This window comes from Mustela nivalis (genome assembly GCF_964662115.1).
Source record: "Mustela nivalis genome assembly, chromosome: 1".
In the NCBI taxonomy this organism is placed as follows: Eukaryota; Metazoa; Chordata; class Mammalia; order Carnivora; family Mustelidae; genus Mustela; species Mustela nivalis.
Window position 1 is genome coordinate 202,909,802 of NC_139020.1, and position 17,763 is coordinate 202,927,564.

At 56.6% G+C, this 17,763-nt stretch overlaps 3 protein-coding genes across 4 annotated transcripts; 1 reads left to right on the top strand and 2 right to left on the bottom strand.

Moving 5' to 3' along the window:
• Positions 1–54: 54 nt before the first annotated feature.
• On the bottom strand, positions 55–7,710 carry DDA1 (DET1 and DDB1 associated 1). Its single transcript, XM_082711137.1, has 5 exons — positions 7,569–7,710; positions 3,011–3,091; positions 2,746–2,797; positions 1,909–1,970; positions 55–745 (listed from the first exon to the last, which is right to left on the bottom strand). The coding sequence occupies exons 1-5, from the start codon at positions 7,569–7,571 to the stop codon at positions 635–637; spliced, it is 309 nt and encodes a 102-aa protein (XP_082567263.1). The 5' UTR covers positions 7,572–7,710; the 3' UTR covers positions 55–634.
• Positions 7,711–8,706: 996 nt separating this feature from the next.
• MRPL34 (mitochondrial ribosomal protein L34) lies at positions 8,707–9,921 on the bottom strand. Its single transcript, XM_082711143.1, has 2 exons — positions 9,626–9,921; positions 8,707–9,387 (listed from the first exon to the last, which is right to left on the bottom strand). Exons 1-2 carry the CDS (start codon positions 9,670–9,672, stop codon positions 9,174–9,176), a joined length of 261 nt encoding a protein of 86 aa, XP_082567269.1. The 5' UTR covers positions 9,673–9,921; the 3' UTR covers positions 8,707–9,173.
• A 1,743-nt stretch (positions 9,922–11,664) lies between these two features.
• On the top strand, positions 11,665–17,735 carry ABHD8 (abhydrolase domain containing 8). Of its 2 annotated transcripts, none has more exons than XM_082709995.1 (5): positions 11,665–11,883; positions 13,024–13,771; positions 15,576–15,746; positions 15,891–16,107; positions 17,070–17,735. In XM_082709995.1, the coding sequence occupies exons 2-5, from the start codon at positions 13,032–13,034 to the stop codon at positions 17,238–17,240; spliced, it is 1,299 nt and encodes a 432-aa protein (XP_082566121.1). In that variant the 5' UTR covers positions 11,665–11,883; positions 13,024–13,031; the 3' UTR covers positions 17,241–17,735. The 2 variants fall into 2 exon arrangements, with proteins under 2 accessions (XP_082566121.1, XP_082566122.1); XM_082709996.1 differs by having other exon boundaries at positions 11,675–11,883; positions 15,891–16,057.
• The last annotated feature ends 28 nt before the right edge of the window (positions 17,736–17,763 follow it).

A 17,763-nucleotide genomic window follows, 5' to 3' on the forward strand; every position in this document is an offset into this window, starting at 1 on the left:
ACTCTCAGTAGCTCCGTCCTCTGGGGCTGAGGCACACGGAGCAAAGACTCGAGGTCGAGTAGGAAAGATCCTTTTATTGGGGTGACACGGAGCGCGCACTAGTCCATGATAAAATGACTTAAGAGAAAGATCCGGAAATGCCGACTTCTCCCCCTGGCACACATTTCAGAGCAAAGCCTGGGCATGGAATAGGTCCCAGCCGAGTCTTCAAGGCCCGGACTGGACAGTAGGAGCGGGGAGAAGGGCTCCCACCCATGCTGCCAGGCTACAGCAGGGCCCCGGCTCTAGCCCCGTGCAGACACGCTCTGGTTTTTCCGGAGGAAAATTGGGGTGGAGGGGGTTGGGGGCAGAAAGGGGAATCTGGCGGGGGGTGGGGTTGTGAATAACAATGTTTTTTAAAAAGCATCTACCAACATCACACTACTGGGTCTGACGTCCCCTTTTCCCATCGCTCGGTACATTTTACAGCATAAATAAAAACTCGAGGAAAATAAATACATCGGCTCCTGTGAGGCTGGAAGTGGTGTGGATGGTAGGGTGTCGGTGGGCGGTGGGGGCAGGGTCGGGGCGCTTACACAAGGCGGGCGGGCGAGGAGCAGACAAGACAGGAGGCGCCTGTGGGGGAGTGAGAGTCTTAAGTGTCCTCGTGCATGTCCGGGCTGTCGGTCCGTGCGACCTTGCGGGGGGGCGCCGAGCTCTCACCCTCAAGGTCCACTTGCTCCTGGTCTCTCTTCTTGGCGGCGTTCTGTGAGGAAGGAGAAGGAGAGGGGCTGTCAGTCTTCACTTGGGTGAGCCCCTGAAATCCTGTTGCTGGGCCTGGAGTGGGGCAGTCAACCTGGGGCCCCCCTGCTAGCCACACCTCCTGGGCTCAGCCACAGTCTTTGAGGCCGCTGGTCTGGGACTGCCAGGCATTTCCTGGGCACCATGAGGAGTCCCCACTGCTGGCAACGACCCACACACCATCCAAAATGCCTGGAGAAGAAAGCTTCCCTGCTGGGGCTGGGGGCGGGTGGTAAAAAGCACTCAGGAGCCACCCAGGGGGAACGTGCATTGCCAAAGAAGAGCCTGTGTTGGAAACTGCCCCCCTCCCCCCACCAGTGGGAAGCAAGGTCTGTGGGGGTGGGGCAGGAGGACAAGGAAGGCTCAGCCGCCCAAAGCAGGTCACCATCTGACGTTCAATGTTAGGCAAAAAACCCCCAAAGTGACTATGATGCGGAACATACACACATCTCCATTCAAGAAAAAGAAAAAATGGGGGCCCCTGGCTGGCTCAGTCGGTTAAGCATCTGCCTTCGGCTCAGGTCATGATCTCAGGGTCCTGGGATCGAGGCCAGCACCCAACTCTCTGCTCAGCAGGGAGCCTGCTTCTCCTTATTCCTCTGCCCCTGCCCCGCTCATGCTGTCTCTCACATTCCCTCTCTCTCACATAAATACGTAAAATCTTTAAAAAAGAAAAAAGAAACACAATGAAAAAATGTCCTGTGTCAGAAAGGCAGCCTCAGAGAGGGGATGGGGGTACGGCTTCTCACTGCCTCTACCCCCATCTGTATCCCCTAAAACTGTCACCATGTGGACGTTCCAGCACTGAACAAAGACTCTAGGTAACAATGCGCAGGTCCACCCGCCACCAAGGCCGCATGGCAGGCTGTGGGCAGCCAAGCGTCAGTGCTCTCCAGGCCCCAGTGCCGCCGGACAAGCCCTGGTCTGTCCCTGAGCCCCAGAATCCCACAGCCTCTGCTCAGCCACGCACTCCTCTGAAACACTCTTCCCTCCCCTGGGACCTGGCCAAGTCCAATGCTGCCATCAAACACCTGGTCTTCCAGTCACCTGTGTCCTTCCCCCACTCAGCGCCCCCCTGCTGGTCACCACAGTCCCCACAAGTTCTAGCACCTGACCCCACATGCTTACCTTTTTGTCCCATTGCTGATGTAAATAGCGCAAAAGGATGTTTGTCTTTTCTGTCACAATGACTGAGGAGAAAAGGCAGAGGAAGTTGCAGGCAGAGGCCTCAGGTGACCCAGCCCCCACCCAGGCCTGCACTGCCCCTCTCAGGACAGGTTCTCATCCCTCCCTGGTCTCCTGCCCAACTCTGCCCTGCGTGCCCTGGCTGCGGCTCCAAGTCTGCACCCCAGCACAGAGGATTTGGGAAGCCTAGTGTTTCTGCTCCCAAGTACACAGCTACTACCAGGGGCCCAAGCCAGCTGCTCCACCTGGGCCCCTGCTTTCTTGGGAGAGAACAAAGCTTCAGCCCCAGTGGGTGAATGAGCACCAGCACACGGTCCAGGCAGACCAGGAACACAGATCTCTACAGCTGTGCCCCAGTGACCACTGAACCCGCCATGCAGGGTCCATGTAGGTTCTCCGTCACCATTCAAATAAAAAACCAAAGCTACATAATGCTGGGGTCCTCCTGCTCGGCAGGCTCTGCACCTTTCTTGGCAGACCCCCCACCCCGGATGCGCCAACCTCCCTGAGCTGCATACCCGAGGCTGGGCAGGATCCCCTCCCACAGTACAGTCGTCTCAAGGTCTGTGACACAGTGCTGGCAGGGGACACCCAAACTTAATGGGAGACAAAGGGGAGAGGGCTGGTGAGCAGCAGCTGAGGGCTACTGCGGACCCCCCTGGGGCTGGATGTGGATGCCAGCATGTGGGCTTCCCACTACCCCACGGCTCACCACCTGCACTGCCCTGCGGCCCTTCCCCTCAGCAGCCAGGTTGAGACAGACTGACAGAGGCCACTTACTCTGTTCAGATGGGTACTCCCGCGTGGGCAGGTAGACTGAGGGACGTCGGTTCTGCAAGAGAGTTGGGAAGACATGGGTGAGGAGAGCCAGTAGGCTAACGGGGGCCCCCCTCACCCCTCACCTGGGCACACACCCTGCAAGGAAGGCAGAACAGCATGCGAAGACCAGCCTCTGTTCCTGGTGAGACCCCAATGGGGCGTACACATCACCCCCTTCCCCCTGGCAGCTCCCCGACCACGTCCAGTACCCGGGGCACACACTCACCGAAGCTTTGCACACAGAGTCCGCGTGAAATCGACTAAAATTGCTTTTGTTGTAGACAGGCAGTCCTTTCAAAAAATCTGCCTAGAAGACAGGGAAGATGGTAAGTGAGACCTGGCAGTAGGCTTGGTCGGCCCTGGAGTTCCTGGGAGACTGGGCCTCCCTGTGACGTCCAGTTTCCATCTTTGTGTTCTTCTGTTTAAGTTTTCCAGAATGTACCTGTAAGCTGGCTACCTGATGTGCCCACTGGGATGACCAGGAAAGAGTCACTAGCCCTGGGAGAAGTGAGTGTTCTCAAATGAGGCTCAGTGAGGACAGGCCATTTGGTTAAAGTCAGGAACAAGCAGCAGGGAGGGAAGTCAGACCCGGGCCCAGACCCGCCCTCTATGCTTGCTGAGTATTAAACTCCTGGTCTCGCTTCCATTTATCCGCCCTGAGAGAGACCTGGCATGGGGAAGACTCATCTACCCCAAAAAACCCTGTGAGCCAGAGTGACAAGAAACAGGGGTGAGCGAGCAGGGGCCTGGGTGAAGGAGAGAGGGTGGTCAGGACACAGGCTGCAACTCTATAGAAACCAGAGGCCAGGGGCAACTGCGCTCCCAAGTTCAAAGAAAACTCAGGGGGCGCCTGGGTGGCTCAGTGGGTTAAGCTGCTGCCTTCGGCTCAGGTCATGATCTCAGGGTCCTGGGATCGAGTCCGACATTGGGCTCTCTGCTCAGCAGGGAGCCTGCTTCCCTCTCTCTCTCTCTCTCTCTCTCTCTCTGCCTGCCTCTCCATCTACTTGTCATTTCTCTCTGTCAAATAAATAAATAAAATCTTTAAAAAAAAGAAAAAGAAAACTCAGAAATCCAAGTCTTCACACGCCATTGAGAGGTGTTTCAAGTTGGCTGGAATTTTTAGAAAATGCTGGGTGGACCAAAGCAAACAGGTCTGTGAACAGAGGTCCGCTCAGGGGCTGCTCCTGGGGCTCCCTGACGCAGAGGCTGCCCTGCGAAGGAAGAACTTTGCCTGGTGCGGAGCCAGGCCTCTCACGGGGAGGGCCCGATTTTCAGGCCCATGCGGCTGCGGGGAGCCAGCAACAGACCCCTCACAGCCCTAACTCGTTGGAAGTCCTTTTTCCTCTGACAGTCTGGTATGAGCTGGGCAAGAAAGGGAGAGGTTTCTGGAGGGGAAAGGCTCCGACTATGGGGCATCTGAGGTGACTCTCAGCCATAAGATGGGGGCAAGAGAGGCCAATGAGAGCCATGTCCACCTTAGGAAACTGAGGCAGGAGAGCCAGAGAAATGCTCAGGGAGGGATAAGGGCTGCGAACTTGGGGTAAGGAGTGACTCCTCACCAGAAGAAGAGGGCAATGCTGTCATCAGGTCTGGAGTGGGGCAGCTGGGCAGGGGTTCCCCACATGGCCCGCCAGGGGCTGGAGTCACCTCATACTAAAGATGAGGAAGTTGAGGCAGAAGGGTCACATGGTACTTGTCTGAGATCACCCAGCCCCAACAAGAAAACAAGGAAGCAGACTGAACCCAAGTTCACCCAACCTCAGAGGCCAAGCTCTTTATGCTACATGCCATGCCAGTGCCTAAGCTTCCCTGCCTGAAAACCAAGGGCTCAGAGCCCCTGCAGGCTAGAGTAATGCTGCTTTGGGAGACCCATACCTGAGCCCAAGCTAAGCAACCTCAGGGAAGCAGCCCTTCAGGTGCTGCCCTACCACCCTCTAGGACAAGTAGGAACAGGTGTCCTCAACACTGCAGGGCCCAGCCCTTCCTCTACCAGGCCCTAGCAAGACCTTGGCCGTATGGACCAGCAAGGGAACCTGGAACGTCCCACTTCCACCCAGGAAGCGGCCATCACATCTGGGTGCTCTATATCTGCCCTGGAGCCAGCTCAAAGCCCCTCCAACGTGCCTCCTCCAACCCAGGACCCCTACCCCAACTGCACCTGACTATGCGGCCAACTTCACCCACCCAGCTGGCTTTCCTCAGACTCCTACTATGTCATGGGCCCAGCACCAGGGCCCTGGGGTAAGCCACAGTGGAGCTGCTCTTGGCCCCAGGAAGCACCCCGTACACAAAGACACAGGTGTGCGTCCAAGAGCTGTGCAGGGAATGCAGAGGGACTCTGAAGACAGGGTGAGACCCAGGACAGCCCTGGGGAAAGACGTGGCTGATTGGGAGGATCAGGAAAAGCTGCCCAGAGGTGGTGATGCAGACACAGAGACGTGAAGGGTGAGGAGGGACTCCTGTCCCGCCAAAGACCCGGCTCGACTTGGCTCATGCTACCCTCCTGCCACAAACCCCGTCCGTCCCAGCTGGTGCTGGGCCATCCTCCCAGAATGCCTGTCCTTCTCCTGTGGGAAAAAGCCACCAACCTCTCCATGTAGCTCAAAACCACCCTCGGCCCCTTTCCTCTCTCCACACCTTGGAGACCTCTGCCGGAGCCAAGCTCACACCCCAGCGAGGTCATCTATTTACACGTCCACCTCCCTTGCTGGACTGGCTCCTCCCGGGGTGCAGAGGGCAGGGCAGGGCTGGGTCAATCCTGGACCCCTGGCAGGGCTCACATGGATCCAGGCGGCAGAGCGGTGAAACGTGCGGATGACCCACACCTGCTCTCAATCCTGGCTGGGCCCCTCACTGGCTGTGTGACCTGGGGGGAAGAGACCTCCTAGCCTCGAAGAAGCTTCTCACAGAGCTCCCTGGAAGGCAAGCTATTAGCATCAATGCATTTGTGCTGATAAATGAATGAAGATGGTATGACCAGTACTTCCTGTCAGCTAAGCAGGAAAACAAGGCCTGAGTCACAGGGGAGAAATCCTCCCTCCAGCCAGACAAATCCTAGCCACAGCTGGGCCCAGAAGCTGTCCACTGCCTCAGCAAACAATCACTGAACAAGTGTATGCCATCCCTGCAGAGACAGCCCACAAGTGATCCATCCAATGGCAGATGAAAAGATAGGGTGTGCCAAGAGAGGAGACACAAAGGCCCTCCTGAAGTCAGGAAGGGCTCTTCTGAGGAGATGATGTTCACAGGAAGAACATTCCAGGCAGAAGGAGCAGCAGGTGCAAAGGCCCTGGGTGGAAGGGACTTAAGAGTGTGAGGGCATGAAAACAAGGCCAGTATGGCTGAAGCTTGCAGAGGGAGGAGTGAAGAGGGTAGAGATGAGGTCACAGAGGTGGACGGGGGCCATGGGGGCTGATGGAGAAGGTGGGGTTTCACTGGGTTACAAAAAGCCCCTAGAGTATCTCATATGCTAGAAAGTGGTCTAATGAGATTTACACTTTAAATTACAAGCTCCCTCTGGTGAATTACAGACTGCCAGCAGGGCAGGAGGGAGGTAAGGAGACCAGGGAGGTGGCTGGGGCAGGCATTCAGGCAGGAGCGAGCAGTGCCTGGACCAAGGTGGGCGAATGCAGATGAATTCACCACGTGTTCTAGAGGCATCAGAACTTCTCATGGACAAGACATGGAGGATGAGAATGCAGCGATGAATCAAAGACAACACCCAGGCTTAGGGACCCACATGCTAAGAACCCACTTTCTCATCTCCTTCTTCTTTTGCCTATCCCCCACCACATCTCATGAGCTATGGGCTGTGGTGGGCTGGGACCCTGGGTCCGGCGACAATGGGGTTTTGACATGCCCTGACAAAAGCTTCCATCAGTTCTGGTTCTTCCATCCTGACCATCAGTTCTGGTCAGGCCAAATAGTGGGGGATGGGGGGGTGCTGGAGCACAATTCTGATGCCAAGTCACCATCCCACTTTACAGGGTCCGGGAGAGAACCCCAAAGAACCATTATAGTCAAATCCCAGGATGAGCAAATGGCCCAACCAGTTGGCATTATTCCCACTTAAAGCTGAGAAACCAGCTGGGAAAAGATGCCACCAGCCCCAAGTCACCCAGTTCATCTGTTGAGCGTTCACTGTCCTAAGCCCTTCATGACATCAGCTCTCTGATTTGCCACTACCCTATCAGGTCTGGACTGTTGGCACCTTCATTTAACATGGAAGGGGGCCGGGGACAGAAGAGATAAAGTTGCTATGTTCTAGGGCCGGTCGGGGCCAAAATGCTGGGGGTGGGATCAGGGCTCTGGGGGACCGGGGTAGTCTGTGATGTCGCACTTCCTTTGGCGACAAAGCCCCACATGTCACGATGTCAAGCCCCCTCCCCCGCCCCAACGCCCAAGACGCGCTCCCAAACCGTCCTGAACTGGAGAGACCCAGGCCGGACAAACCGAGAACAAGGCCTGAAATGGGGGGTCTCGGGGGACCCCACCCCCGCCCCCGCCCATTTCCGGGGGAGCAGCGACCCGGAAATGAATGGGTTGTCAGGGCCTGGACGCCTAGATAGGGTCAGGGGTCGGAGAGAAAGAGCCGGGGCGGGGTCAGCAGGAAGCTCACAGCAGGGTCCCGAGGTTGAAGGTTATAGGGCAGAGCGAGAGGCGGGGCGGGGCCTGAGGGGGCCGGGCAGGGAGATGAGGGGCTTCAGGGATTACTAGAGGTGGGTGGGCCCGCGGCGCCATTTTGTCGAACGGAGGGGGAGTACGGGCCCGGCAGCCTCTCTCACCATCTTCTGTCTCCTCCGTCGCTGCCTCAGCTACCGCCTCAGCCGCCGCCGCCGCCACCACAGCCGCCTTCTTAGCCGCCGCCGCCGCACAGTAACTTCCAACCACGGCACAGCCCACACTGATGGCGCCGCCGCCCCCTGCTCATTGGCCTGCCCTCTAGCCCCGCCCCTAGAGTAGGGGCCTCTGTGCGCTCCCATTGGCCGGACCTGGCTAAGTCACGCGTCCATTGGCCAACACACCTCCTCCTTTCGTGGTCAAGTTCGGTTGATGAAGCAAAACCCCGCCCGGGAATTGGAAGCAAAGGCAGCAAAATCCGGAAGTGGGCGGAGGCCGTGCCCTCGACGCCTCTTGGGATTTGTAGTCCACAACTCCGGGAGGTTCCGCGGGTCCCTTTTTTTTTCTACTGCTTCCTTCACTTTTTAATATGGTGTCTCGTGGAGTTTCTACAGCATCCCCGGAGAGGGACCTGCCGTAACACCCCCAGCATCCTCTCCAGGGTCCTAACCTTAGGTTTCGGCATATCTAAACGGCTCTGCACTTGCTGCTTCCTATCTTCAGATTCTCTTGTTCATATGCCCCCGTCGCTCGCCAGTCCCCTAAGGATCCAGTCCCATCCCTTTGGCCCAGAATTTTGATACCCTCCTGCCTCTCTTATCCACCTTTTATCCTGACCTCTGAGTATAATCCTTTCTCCCTTTGGGCCCTCCCAGGCCCTGCTCCATCTTTCAGGAAGACTTTTCTGACCACATTCTTCCCAAGTCCAAGCCAGGCGAAACTTCTCCGGGCTCCCACAGCCCTTAGATCCTCCTCTCAGTCCTGACTCTGCTGTCTCCAGACTGCCTGGGTACAAATCAAGTGCCCTTACCCTGCCCACCAGACAAGGACTTGGCACCCAGTACACAGAAATACTCAGTAGTACTAAGGGAAGCTACTGAGTACTATTATTCCAACAATGCAGCAAAGGAGAAATAAGCACCTCGTTTCATAGGAGTCAAATGAGCCTCAAAGGGCTAAGGCCTTGCTCAAGGTCACACAGCCCATTCCCACAAACCCATCCTAGGGGTTGAGGATTCAAGCCCTAACTCCCCAGAAACCTTTCCAGACCTGTGAAAAATGATGACATATATAAGACAAATATAAATTTGGACATTTATTAGACAATACTATGGAACTGTTAACCACTTTTTAGGTGTGAAAAGTTCTGTGATTAGGTTTTAAAGAGCCCTTTTCTTGGAGAGATGCATTCTGAAATAAGAAATAACCCAGTGCCCTAGATTTGCTCCCAAATAACACAGGAGGGGTCAGGTGAGTTGTGGGTAATTGGTGGTTAAAGCTGTGTACTGAGTACACAGGGTTCACTGTGGACTATTGTATGTTCGAAATTCTTCCTAATTCAATAGCGTAGAAAGGGACTGGGCGAGGTCTGACGTCCTACTCCCACTCTCAGTCCAACCGCAGACTTGCCCCCCCTCCGGGGGCCGATTCCACAATTTGAGGAGGGTTTATGTCTGAGTTGTCCCGGCTCCCCATAAAAACAATAGCAGGAGAGGTCCCAGGTCAGAGAAACGCTCTAATGGGGGGTCCTGCCGGCAGTTTAGCGCTCCTCAATGGCTCAGCGACTTGCGGCCTTTGTGCATGCGGCGAAGGATGACCTGGACGCCGGCCGGTGTGCTCAGGCGCCGGATCCAGCCGTGTTTGTGTTTGCGTTTGATGTTGCTAGGCTGATACTCATTTCCACGCGCCTTTCCTCTGTTCTGCTGTGTGGCGAGAAGTCCCCAGGCATCGGGGAGCCCCAGCCAGGCGCGGGGCTGCAGCCACCTGCGGGAGGGAAAGAGATGGCGAGGAAGGTCAGAGGGGGCGCTCTGTGACTTCGGCGTGACGCTCAACCACTCTGAGCCTCGGCTCCCCTATCCGGGCCGGGCCGCAGCCTGGTTGCAAGAAGCGCTCCATCAAAGCGCAAGCCGTTGGCAAGTCGTGTTGTCACCAAAGAGCTGACACCAGCCCCCGACACCGCCCTTATTTCCAGATTTGGGTAAGGGTCCCCGTGAGGACTCACCTGACGCGACCCAACTGGCGACCTACGGATCCGACCAAGAAAGCCATGTCCAGCGGCCGGTCGCGACGTCCCCACGCCGGCTATTCCAAAGCGAATAGGCTCTGCAGCCGCGGTACGAAAACTTCTGGGAAATGTAGTTTCTCCTACCGCGGAGGCCGCGTGGCCTCCGGGTGTCCTGGAATAGTATTTCTGCGCCTGCGTCTCCTCCGCGAGAGCGTCCTTACGGGCAAGGGAGTGTAGTTCCTCATATGGACCAGCAGGTGGCAGGCGAACGGCGCCTCTTTGGCATGCGCCTGCGTACAAGACGTTGTGTCCCCGGGTCCGCTGGGAGCTGTGGTTCCTTCTCTTGTCAACCGGCAGAGGGTGCCCGGTGGTTGCCGTGGCGCAGCTGGTGGCAGCCTCAGGAAACGGCTGGGTCCATCATCCTTCCCCCAGCAGGAGGCGGGCAGATGGCACACAGCTGGCTGGCAGCTTTTCTCTGGGCCCAGCCAAGTCTCTCTTCTTTGGCGGGGAGCCCAGGAGACCTAAGTTGGAGTTGCCTGGATGTCCTTGGGGTGGTCCCTGCTCCTCTCGGGGATTCAGTTTCTCAATCTGAAACTCATGTGTTTTAAGCTTGTCCGTGGTGGTACCTCCATTCTGATCCAAGAAAAAATTTTCTATACTTAGATATGACCCTCTTCCCTTCTCTCACAGCCTCTATGGTGCTCGTTGCCCCCAGGGAAAATATTCAGCTCCTCTGGCAAGCAAATGAAGCCCTCCAAACACACACACACACACACACACACACACACCCTCTAAATTTCAGCCACACCCACCTATGCCTGATGTTCTATTCATCTCCACCCCCCCCCCATTAACTCTGAACATCTTTGGATACGGATATTTTCCTCTCCCCCAGCCCCATCCCTCCCTTTGGCCCAACCACGTCCCCATATGATTCTCCCCAGACTCTCCCCAAAGCCCAACGGTTCCTCAAGGGCCAGGCTGCTGGCTGAGTCCCTGTGGGCACCCCAGAATCTCCGAGCTTGAAGGCGGGGGGGGGGGGGGGGTCCAGGATCAGGGAAGGGAACTGTTTACTGCATGAATCGACTGTAGTCTCCCAGGAGCACCCTGAGTGGGCAAGAGTGGGAGGAAGGACCTAATCCAGCTCTGGCAGCAAATTCCAGGAGATGGGAGTGGGCAAGAAATGGTTAACCCCTTGTCCTCTGAAGCCCATCCTACCTGCACCAACACTTAGCAAACCTGTACAGTATTATACTACTAAACCAGTACAATAATAATATCAATAACGTATTGAACACTTACCGTTCTGGGTGTTTTTACCTGCAGAGCAAACTCCTGAGAGGATTAATTTCATAGAAAAATGAGTGGAGTCTCAGAGAAGTGGCTTGCCCAAGGTCACATATCAACAAAGGGCAGAGGCTGGATTTGAACCCTGGGATCTTCGACTCCAGTTGGGACCATGGAGTCACCAGTTAGACTGACCAATGGTTAAACTGGCCTGTCTGTGAAACTCCAATCCCGCAATAACTCATAGCTTTAAGCCGTCTGTTTAAAGGTTTAATGAATAACAATTTCCAGGACTTGATATCACACAGCCGTGGTTTTAAATACCACCTCTGCCGCGAAGCCCCCATCTTGCTTTGTGACTTTGTGCCATTTATGAGCCTCAGTTTCCCCACCCTGAACTGGAAAGATCTGAGAGTCTCTAGAACGGAAAGGTCAGTACAGAGAGGAGCATGGGGGCCCCATTTGGAGGTTACAAAGCTGTTCGGAGGCAGGGGCTAGACGAGGGGATCCTATTCACAGTTAGAGGCTCCGGAGGCTACCTCCCCGGAATTCCGCAGACACCAGTTCCGGACCCCTTCTGGGCCCTGGGCCAGGCCCAATCCCTCCCTCCCTCCCTCCTCGGTAAACTCCTTAAGGGGGTGGGGCTGCTGTTTTCTGAGACGGCCTTCATCCCTAAACTACCGCCTATGATTGGCAGTCTAACTAGGCCAGGTCATTTCCTAGCTCTGATTGGTCTATACGCCCGTCCGTCGACATACGGCCCCTCCCCCTGGGGAGAGACTTAAAGGGCCGGCTTTCTCGGCGGCCGCGGGATGCCCCCGCGCTGACCGCCATGGGCCCGAGCCCGCCCGCGAAGACGCGCCTGGGACGACCCCGTGCCACCATGTAAAACGGCGCCGCAGGCGGACGCTGGCTTCTCCGCCTGGGATCCCCTCCGCCCTGCCCCGGGCTGCAGGGCCCTAGATGAGGTGAGCGGGGAGTGGGCTCTGGGAGGGGGACATCGAGGTCCCTGGGGCTTCGACATCGGAAGGGGGTGTGCACAAAGCCAGTACTTGGGCTCTTAGGAAGACTTCGACCCCGCCGTAGTGGCTTCGACCCCGCCGTAGGGCTTACTAGCACCTGAGAGGCAGGGATCTGGCTCTGGGGAGGGGACCTGGCGTGGCGCAACTGCATCCCCCTCCGCAATCCGGGGTTAGGATTCCACTGGAGTGGGGTGGCGCGACCCGCTTCCCCTCTATCAGCAAGTATGGGCCTTCGGAGGCCGTGCCTTCAGCGCGTCTTATCCCCGCGGCGCCCAGGATGGAGACGGGGGAGGGGTTGGTCCCAGCTCTAGGCCCTAGACAATGGGGGTGCGCTGCACGGGTATCCCCCTTGAGTTATGTAACTGACTGTAGTTGCCATGGACACGGAGGGGGTGGCCCAGGGAGCAGCACAGAGGACCGGAGGCCCCCACAGAGGGCTTTACCTTGTCCATCCTCCTCTCCACCTTTGGGGATTGTGTGTCAGACCTCCGGAAGCTAGGGTACTGATGGGGGTACAGACTGTCTGGGCTTCAGCTTGTCCGTCTGCAATACAGACCCAGTCTGGGGCTTGCAGAGCTGGCCAGGGCCTTCTGGAGCTCAGTCCCTAACCCCCTCCCCCAGGGCCTCACCTTTCAGGAGCCAGGTTCAGAGGCCTGGATGGGCGTTCATTGGCATCTGCACCTTTTTAGATGCCTTCAGAGGCAGGCAGAATGTGCCCATTTGGTAAAAGTTAGTTAATGAGAATGTGTGCCTGAATGGATGGGTGGATGGATGGATGAATGAATGAATGAATGGGTTATGGAAGCCATAGCTGCTGTGAGCAGGGGTGGAGGGGTGGGGGGATGGTCCTCATTTGCCACAATGTCCCCCCCCCCTCCAAGAAGCAGCCCTGGATTATACCACCTTCCCTATGGACACCTCTTGGGGTCAGCCGTAGCCATGTCCTTCTCTCTGGGACAGCCTAGGCTAGCCCAGGAGGGTGGCCAACCCCCAGGCAGGCACTGACTAGACAGACAAAACATCTTGGTGCTTGGCTGGCTCTGGCCATTTAGACAGCCCCTGAGATGGCTGTGCCCCCACTTGCAGGACACACCATGCTGACTGGGGTGACGGACGGGATCTTCTGCTGCCTGCTAGGCGCACCGCCCAACGCCGTGGGGCCGCTGGAGAGCGTCGAGTCCAGTGATGGCTACACCTTTGTGGAGGTCAAGCCTGGCCGTGTGCTGCGTGTGAAGCACGCGGGGCCTGCTCCAGTCCCCAACCCGCCTCCACTGCCGCCAGATGCTGCCCAGGGAGACCGATCTGGCTTGGTCCGCTGCCAGCGCCGAATTACCGTTTACCGCAACGGGCGGTTACTGGTGGAGAACCTGGGCCGGGCACCTCGAGCTGACCTCCTGCATGGGCAGAATGGCTCGGGGGAGCCGCCGGCCGCCCTAGAGGTGGAGCTGGCCGACCCAGCAGGCAGTGATGGCCGCTCGGGCTCAGGCAGCGCCGGGAGTGGCAGTGGTGGGCGACGGCGGCGAGCCCGGCGCCCCAAGCGCACCATCCACATTGACTGTGAAAAGCGCATCACGAGCTGCAAAGGTGCTCAGGCCGACGTGGTGCTCTTCTTCATCCACGGTGTGGGCGGCTCCCTGGCCATCTGGAAGGAGCAGCTGGACTTCTTTGTGCGCCTGGGCTATGAGGTGGTGGCACCCGATCTGGCCGGTCATGGGGCCAGCTCGGCACCCCAGGTGGCCGCAGCCTACACCTTCTATGCGCTGGCAGAGGACATGCGTGCCATCTTCAAGCGTTATGCCAAGAAGCGAAACGTGCTCATTGGGCATTCATACGGGTGAGCCAGTGCTGTGGTGGGGCTAGCGGGGAGCAGTGGGGGAGAGTCACAGGGACTGGACACACATTTGCCCAACACTGACTTCTCTCCTTGAAGACTCTCATTTATGACTATAACAAGATAGCAATGCCCGCCTCCACTGCTGTTGTTCCCTATCCTTTTAAAGTGGTGTTTCACAGTCCCAGCACTAGTGACATTTGGATCAGGTCATTCCTCTCTTCGAGGGGCTTTCATGTGCACTGTAGGATGTTTAACAGGCTTCCTTAGCCTCTGCCTGCTGGTTGCCACAGGTACAGTGGCCCAGTGATGGTCATGACCATCAAGTGTCTTCAAAAAAAAAAAAAAAAGGGTGTCTTCAAATAATAGGTTCCCTAGCAGTCAGAATCATCCCTGGCTGAGAACCATTGTCTTTAAGTTCAAAAATCAGTTGCTCTGGGGCGCCTGGGTGGCTCAGTGGATTAAAAATCAGTTGCTCTGGAGATCCCTTCCAAGGAAGGGGTAATTAGAATCCTATACAGTCTTTTTACAAGGGCACAGGTTCCTGTAATTCACTCCCACTAAAGGAGTGATGCATGATACCATCCAGCATCAAGGTGAGTGTCCACTTATCAAAGACTGGGCCTGGGTGCCTGATCACTGCCAGGTGGTACCACTCATCTTTACCCAGGAGGAAAGGCAGGATCTGATCTGCTGGCTAGTTTGAGAACCACTGTTTTAGCGGTGTGGGCCATGCAATGAGACAAGACAAAGAAACGTTCCATATATTTCTGAATGAAAGGAAGCCAGGCTGGAAAGTAACATAGCTCCTGTTTGTTTATATGAGAACATCCCCAAAAGTGGATGTTTACGCTAAATGTTTCCTTTGATTAAATGAGTACCCATTTGCGGTAGTTCCTGTGACCTCATAACAATGCTACGAGGACAGCCCAGTTACTATTTTGCAGATGTGGAGACGGAAGTTCAGAGAGGTTAGGTAATCTCCCCAAGGGCACACAGGGAGTCACTGGTACAGTGAAGGCCAACTGACTCTTGCTTGATCCTGTTCCCCTTTACAGCTAGGGTCTGCAAACATTTTCTTAATGGGCCAGATAGTAAATATCTTAGGACATATGGTCATCTCTTTTGGAGCCTCTTGCAACTCTACTGTCAAAGCAAAGCAGCAGCCATCATGGTAAACAAATGGGCGTGGCTGTGTTCCAATAAAACTTTATTTACTAAATAACTTACAAATTTACAAAATGGTAAACAGTTTACCAAAACAAATGGCTAGCCCACAGGCCATCGTTGGCCCAATGAACCCGACTTTTGAGGGAGTGAGGAGCTGGACTGTAAGGGCTCTTTGGGCTGTACCTTCTCAGCCTGCATAAGGCAGGCCGATGTGCCGTGTCCAGAGACTGGGGACTGAGGATCCTCACAGGAGAAGGACAAGAAACAGGGACCTTCTCTGGGAAACCAAACAGTAGCAGCGTAATCAGAATGCTTTCTTAATACTTGGCAATAAGTCATTCTTACCACTTTGGGGGGCATGGCTGCTTTAAGGATCTGATGAAAGTTCTGGTTTTGAAGGGGAAAAAATTCACTCTCAACAGACACATAGTCTTATAGGTTAGAGGCACTCAAGATGCCTCCCTCTCCCCATCCCTCCCTCCCACCCAGTGCCAGTGGGCCCCAGGGGAAGAATGTTAGCCTTCAAGGACCTATCTCTGGGTGAAGGGAGGGCATTACCTCCCTCACTACCTGTATCCTGCTGACCAACTCCCTCCAACCCTCCCCATCACCCATCTACCCACCTATGCACCCCCAGTGTCTCCTTCTGCACGTTCCTGGCTCATGAATACCCAGACCTGGTGCACAAGGTCATCATGATCAATGGCGGGGGCCCCACAGCCTTGGAACCCAGCTTCTGTTCCATCTTCAACATGCCCACGTGCGTCCTGCACTGTCTGTCACCCTGCCTGGCTTGGAGCTTTCTCAAGTGAGTCACCCTGGCCCCAGCGAACCCTGGCATCTCCCTGAGTTGGGGGGAGGGGAGGCTGTATTGCTGCCGGGACGGGCATCGGAGGTGCCCCTGGCGGCCAAGCTGGCACAAGGCCTCCAGGAGTGCATCCTCACCTCCCAGGGCTGGCTTTGCACGCCAAGGAGCCAAAGAGAAGCAGCTGCTGAAGGAAGGCAATGCGTTCAACGTGTCATCCTTCGTCCTGCGAGCCATGATGAGTGGCCAGTACTGGCCTGAAGGTGACGAGGTCTACCATGCTGAGCTCACTGTGCCCGTCCTGCTCGTTCACGGTATGCACGACAAGTTTGTGCCAGTGGAGGAAGACCAGCGCATGGCCGAGGTAGGGCCTTGGCACCAGAGCCATCACACGCACCCCAGGGGGATTCTGCCTTGTGCTCCAGCCCCAGGGAAGGGAGAGGTTAGATTGAGAGTGCGATCCAGAACATGGGGCTGCCGTGGTGCCCTGCCCAGTTGGGATTTGTATAAGTGCCCAGGGATGCCATATGGAATTCTGGGAGAGGTCAGGCGGAGGATCTTTAGATCAGAGCCTACTGAGAAAGTGTCTTGGGATCCTCAGCACTGGGACTAGGTCTGCACCAGCAGTTCTTAGCCAGCAGGGATTCTGAGTCCCAGGAGACATTGGAAATGTCTACAGACTTTTTTGGGTTGTCATGAGTGGGGAGGAGGGGCTTCTGATGTCTGGTGGGGGGAGGCCAGGGATGTTGCTCAGTGCCCTGTAGCGAACAGAATGGCTCCACAGCAAAGAATGTTCCCACCCCAAGTGTCAGTAATGCTAAAGTTGAGAAGCCCGGCACGAGAGACCTTAACTTGGCTTGAGAGACCTGGTCTTTCTATCTCGGTGATTCTCACTCAGCAGTGAATTTGCTCCCCAGGGATACTTGGCAATGTCTGGAGACATTGTAAGCTGTCCCCCTGTGGGGTGGGGGAGTGGGACACTGCTACTGGCATCTGGTGGGTCCGGGCCAGGAATGCTGCCCAACAGCCTACAGTACACGGGACACCCCGCACCACAGAGAATCGTCCCACCCTATGTGTCAGTAGTGCTGGGATTGAGAAAATCTTCTCTGGATGTACTGTAGCCACGTCATAAATGTTGAATGAATACTGAGGTCAGCAGGCTATCCTCCACCTCCGCCTTTGAGTGGAAGTAGAGGGATGAAGGGTAGGCCACAGGAGAGACTTCCTAAGACTGCAGGCCTGGTGTGGATGGGCTTGGGTGTACCAGGGCAGCCTGCCTTTGCCATCCTGAACCTGTGCCCCCACCCCTGCCCCCGCCCGCAGATCCTGTTGCTGGCCTTCCTGAAGCTCATCGATGAAGGCAGCCACATGGTGATGCTGGAGTGTCCAGAGACGGTCAACACGCTGCTCCACGAATTCCTGCTCTGGGAGCCCGAGCCCTCGCCCAAGGCCCTGCCCGAGCCCCTGCCTGCGCCCCCAGAAGAGAAGAAGTAGCCGCTGGGCCGGCGGGGCATCGCTTGGTAAGCCAAGGAGCAGCAGGAGGAAGCCAGGGGCCGCCCCCACGTCCGCAGCGCGGACCACCTGGGCGGGCTGTTCGCTCCGGTGGGCGGAGTCAGGTCAGGGAGACGCCCCCAGGCCCCCAGGCCGGCTGGGTAGGGCATGGCGTTCTCGGGAGCCAAGTGGGTACACCGCTCTCCACTTCCATCCTGCCGGACCCATCGGTGTTTTGGGGTCGGAGCCGGAACCCCCGTGGAGGATGACCTTGTACAGAAGCCCCTGTCCCTCAACGCCGCTCTCTGTCTTCCGTGTCAGCCGTGCTTGATCCTGGGACCCTCAGGGCCCCGCCTCATTGCCCGAGACCCTCCCCACCCCCCATTTCTTGGCGCTGGGAGCTCTTGTTGCCCAAGTGGGGGGGAGGGAGAGGGGGGCTGGCACCACCGAACCTGCACATCTCAACTTGTAACTCAATAAAAAGAAGTGACAATCTGAGTCTCTGGAGGACCTGTGCTGGGTGATG

What these genes read in the sequence shown, in the direction of transcription:
- ABHD8 (XM_082709995.1), top strand. Translation starts at nt 13,032, where the DNA reads ATGCTGACTGGGGTGACGGACGGGATCTTCTGCTGCCTGCTAGGCGCA. An exon ending in CTCATTGGGCATTCATACGG is followed by an intron (nt 13,772 to 15,575) that starts GTGAGCCAGTGC and finishes ATGCACCCCCAG; the next exon opens with TGTCTCCTTCTGCACGTTCC. An exon ending in AAGACCAGCGCATGGCCGAG is followed by an intron (nt 16,108 to 17,069) that starts GTAGGGCCTTGG and finishes CCCCGCCCGCAG; the next exon opens with ATCCTGTTGCTGGCCTTCCT.
- DDA1 (XM_082711137.1), bottom strand. An exon ending in ACTCTGTGTGCAAAGCTTCG is followed by an intron (nt 2,798 to 3,010) that starts GTGAGTGTGTGC and finishes ACTCTCTTGCAG; the next exon opens with AACCGACGTCCCTCAGTCTA. An exon ending in GGAGTACCCATCTGAACAGA is followed by an intron (nt 1,971 to 2,745) that starts GTAAGTGGCCTC and finishes TTTTCTCCTCAG; the next exon opens with TCATTGTGACAGAAAAGACA.
- MRPL34 (XM_082711143.1), bottom strand. Translation starts at nt 9,672, where the DNA reads ATGGCTTTCTTGGTCGGATCCGTAGGTCGCCAGTTGGGTCGCGTCAG. An exon ending in CGCCAGTTGGGTCGCGTCAG is followed by an intron (nt 9,388 to 9,625) that starts GTGAGTCCTCAC and finishes TCCCTCCCGCAG; the next exon opens with GTGGCTGCAGCCCCGCGCCT.